General features: G+C 56.1%; 1 protein-coding gene across 1 annotated transcript in view; it reads right to left on the reverse strand.

Moving 5' to 3' along the window:
* Positions 1 to 2,186, reverse strand: part of NCKAP5L (NCK associated protein 5 like) — a 13,283-nt gene extending 11,097 nt beyond the window's left edge. Inside the window, exons 1-4 of the mRNA XM_007452352.1 lie at positions 2,151 to 2,186; positions 916 to 1,044; positions 127 to 195; positions 3 to 23 (exon numbers count right to left, since the gene is read on the reverse strand). Coding sequence (XP_007452414.1) covers positions 3 to 23; positions 127 to 195; positions 916 to 1,044; positions 2,151 to 2,186 — 255 coding nt within the window. The remainder of the gene's footprint in view (positions 1 to 2; positions 24 to 126; positions 196 to 915; positions 1,045 to 2,150) is intronic.
* Between the last annotated feature and the right edge of the window lie 825 nt (positions 2,187 to 3,011).

Genomic DNA, 3,011 nt, shown 5'->3' on the forward strand with positions numbered 1-3,011 from the left:
GCCTGCACCACATGGTTGGCAACCTGGGGACAGAAAGGCAGAGCTGAGGAAGAGCTGTCAGCCAACCCAGCCTCTGCCTGGAATCGACAAGCTATCCACCCTGTGGGGAGCATCAGTTCCACAGACCTCATCCAGACAGCGCTCGTAGGTCTCCCGCTGGTTTTCATTGGCCTGGGCGAGTGCCGAGTTCTCTGCCTGCAGGAAGGAGGAGGAGGGCAAATAGGAGGCTAAGGGATCATTCTTACCCGGGGCAAGTCCCTCTTGGGGAAGGGGAGGCAAGGAGCCTACTAGCTCTACCCCTGCCCCAGCTCTTGGCTCTGGTCTGATTCTGCCAGGGGGAGGCCTGCAGACCCAGGGCATGAAGAAGGCAGAGCTGAGATGGCTGGTTTTTTGTTACCCGAACTTCAGTCAGTGAGGCTGCAGGGGCTGGGGAGACACAGCAACCAGGAGGACTGAGGGTGGGAGGTGCCAAAAGTAACCCTTATTTCCCTGGGGAGAGGGCAGAGGAGCCTGGAGGGAGGAGGGCAGGGTCTTAGGAATGTAGTAAAAGGCCTAGTTTAAGGATCCATGTCTTTGTCCCTCAACTCCTGAGACCCTTCTTTCTGTGGCCTCTGTGGCCACCCCTTTCCTAGAGCAGGGGCATGAAAGCAGGGGAGAAGAGGGGTAAAGAAGGGAGACATTCTGGGGGTTAGGATGGCCCCACCCTTGCGCACGCCTCTTGTCCTGCGCTGGCACGCAGGCTGCAGAGCAAAGAGCAAGGAAAGGGGTTCTCAGAGGGGCTCTGCTAAAGAAACGTTCAGCTCTGCTCCAGCCTGGCAAAGCGGGCTGAGAGGGAGGTCCCCCGCACCCCAGAACCCACCCAAGCTCCCCAGGGCTCTGGCCAGCACTGCTGCCCCCCGCCGCCCCGTGCCCCACCTCCAGCTCCCGCAGCCGGTGCAGGAGCTCCTGGCAGGTGCCCGGCTCCATGCTGCCCTCACCACCCTCTCCTGGCTTTGCGTTTCCAGGGCTCCCGGCCGGCTGGTCCATGGCCTCCGACATCAGGCCCTGGGGACAAGTGAGAGAAGCCCCGCAGGCTACTCCAGGGCATGGGGAGATGAGCGGAGGCGGAGGAGGACAGAGATGAAAGTTGTCAGTATTCTCAGCGTTTGGATCAGTGTGACCCCCATGCCACGGACACTGTAACAACTCAGGGTCAGGCTAAGACTCCTGCTCACGGGACAGATACATAGACACACTCTTCCCATCTCAAGAACAGAGACCATTGTTTTATAAAACCCATAATTGCTCTCACCTCTCACAGGTCACACAGACACTGGCCAGGAGCCAAGAAACCTGAATTCTCCGCTGACGCTGGCCTCAGACTGGCGCCCGGTATCCTCTCGGGCAGAGTGGGAGGTGGCCTGCAGGCCTCCAAGAGTCCCTGCTTGCAGCGGGGCCCCAGGGGACCAGCCTCTGTGCATGCTGGGCCCTCCACAGGTAGGTGTCTCTTGACACCTACCCCCCTCCCGCTTGGCCAGCTACTTCCTATTCATTCTCCAGGGCCCCCACTCCAAGGCTGGGTCAGGTGCTGCTCCTGCACGGCTCTGTGACTGTCCCCCAAGACTCTGCGAGGGCAGGGACATTGTCTTCACTGTCCACACTCACACTTCTTGGTGTGATACGTGGCATATAAGAGACAGACTAACAGCTGTACAGACTAGTGTGTCATTGCCTGAGCACACAGAGCCAGGGTTCTGACCTGTATCGCATTATGTGATCCCCACCCCCCCGCCCCCAAACTGTTGCCATAGTGACTGGCTTTACCTGACTAGTCTTCACCTTCCATTTGAGTTTCAATTTCTCAGCTAGAGGAAAGTACTAATTTCCTTCCTCTGCACAAATATTGTAGAAATTTCCAGTAGATGGGAAACCCTTCCTAACATAAAAGGTGGGAGGCCCCCAGTCTACCACCAACTACTTGCCTCCCTGACCCACTGCAGCTCCCACAAAAGGGGCTTAGCACTTTTGGACCAAGGAAGAGAGGAGCTCTCGGCAGCTATCAGGCATCTGAATGCTCTTCCCTCCCGTGGGGCACAGGGGCTGCCTCTCCCACCCCAGACCTCCTCCTCCAGTCCCCACCACCAGCGCATACAGGCTCCACAGCCTCTCACCTGTCTCTGCCTTCTCACCCAGGCTGGCACACTCATGCAAGCAGCCAGAATGGTCACCTTGCCTGTAGAGACACAGAGGGAGACGATGTCAGCCATGCATTTATTGGGTTCCTGCTGCCTGGCATCCTGGGCCATAGGGATAAACAAGCCAGAGAAAGCCCTGCCTTTAAGAGGCTCCCATTCTATTGGGGGAGGCAGGTAATACCAGATAAACCAATGAACAGACATCAGGTTCCAAGAAGGCTCTGGAGGTGACAGCAAGGCAGAGACTTGAATGAAGGCTGGATGAAATCCTGGAATGGTAAAAGCATTCCAGGCAGAGGAAAGAGCCAGTGCAAACATCCCCAGCTCTCAGCCAGAGGGGAATGAACAGCCACACAGCCCTTCCAAAATTCTTCTCTAATCCTCGGAACCACAAAGGGAATTAAGTGCTATTATCTACACCTATATGTGAGATGAGGAAACCTGAGGCACAGGAAGCTACACCACATACCCAGAGTGCATCCTGTGTGCTGGCGCTTTCTCATGCATCATCAATCGCATCTGATTCTCCTACTGACCTCGTAAAAGGAGGGCAAGGCGGGGGTGCCAGCCTGGTCTGAAGCAGGCTCCAGAGGCAAAGGATGCTGCCCACATCATATGGCAGGTTCACAAAGCACAATGGACTGGCCTGGGTCCCCCCTTCCTATGCAACCTCTCTGTACACACACGTTGTACTGTGTGCTCTGTGTAGTTAGTCCCGGTGCTCTCAGAGCTTTGCAGTTAGAGAGATCTGGGTTAGAATCTGACTCTGCAAAATCTGTTCCTCACCTGTAAAATGGGGATAAGAATACTTAGTCCAAAGGGTTGTTGGAGCATGAA

The sequence above is a fragment of the Lipotes vexillifer genome, unplaced genomic scaffold, assembly GCF_000442215.2.
Source record: "Lipotes vexillifer unplaced genomic scaffold, Lipotes_vexillifer_v1.1 scaffold422, whole genome shotgun sequence".
NCBI classification, from domain to species: Eukaryota; Metazoa; Chordata; class Mammalia; order Artiodactyla; family Lipotidae; genus Lipotes; species Lipotes vexillifer.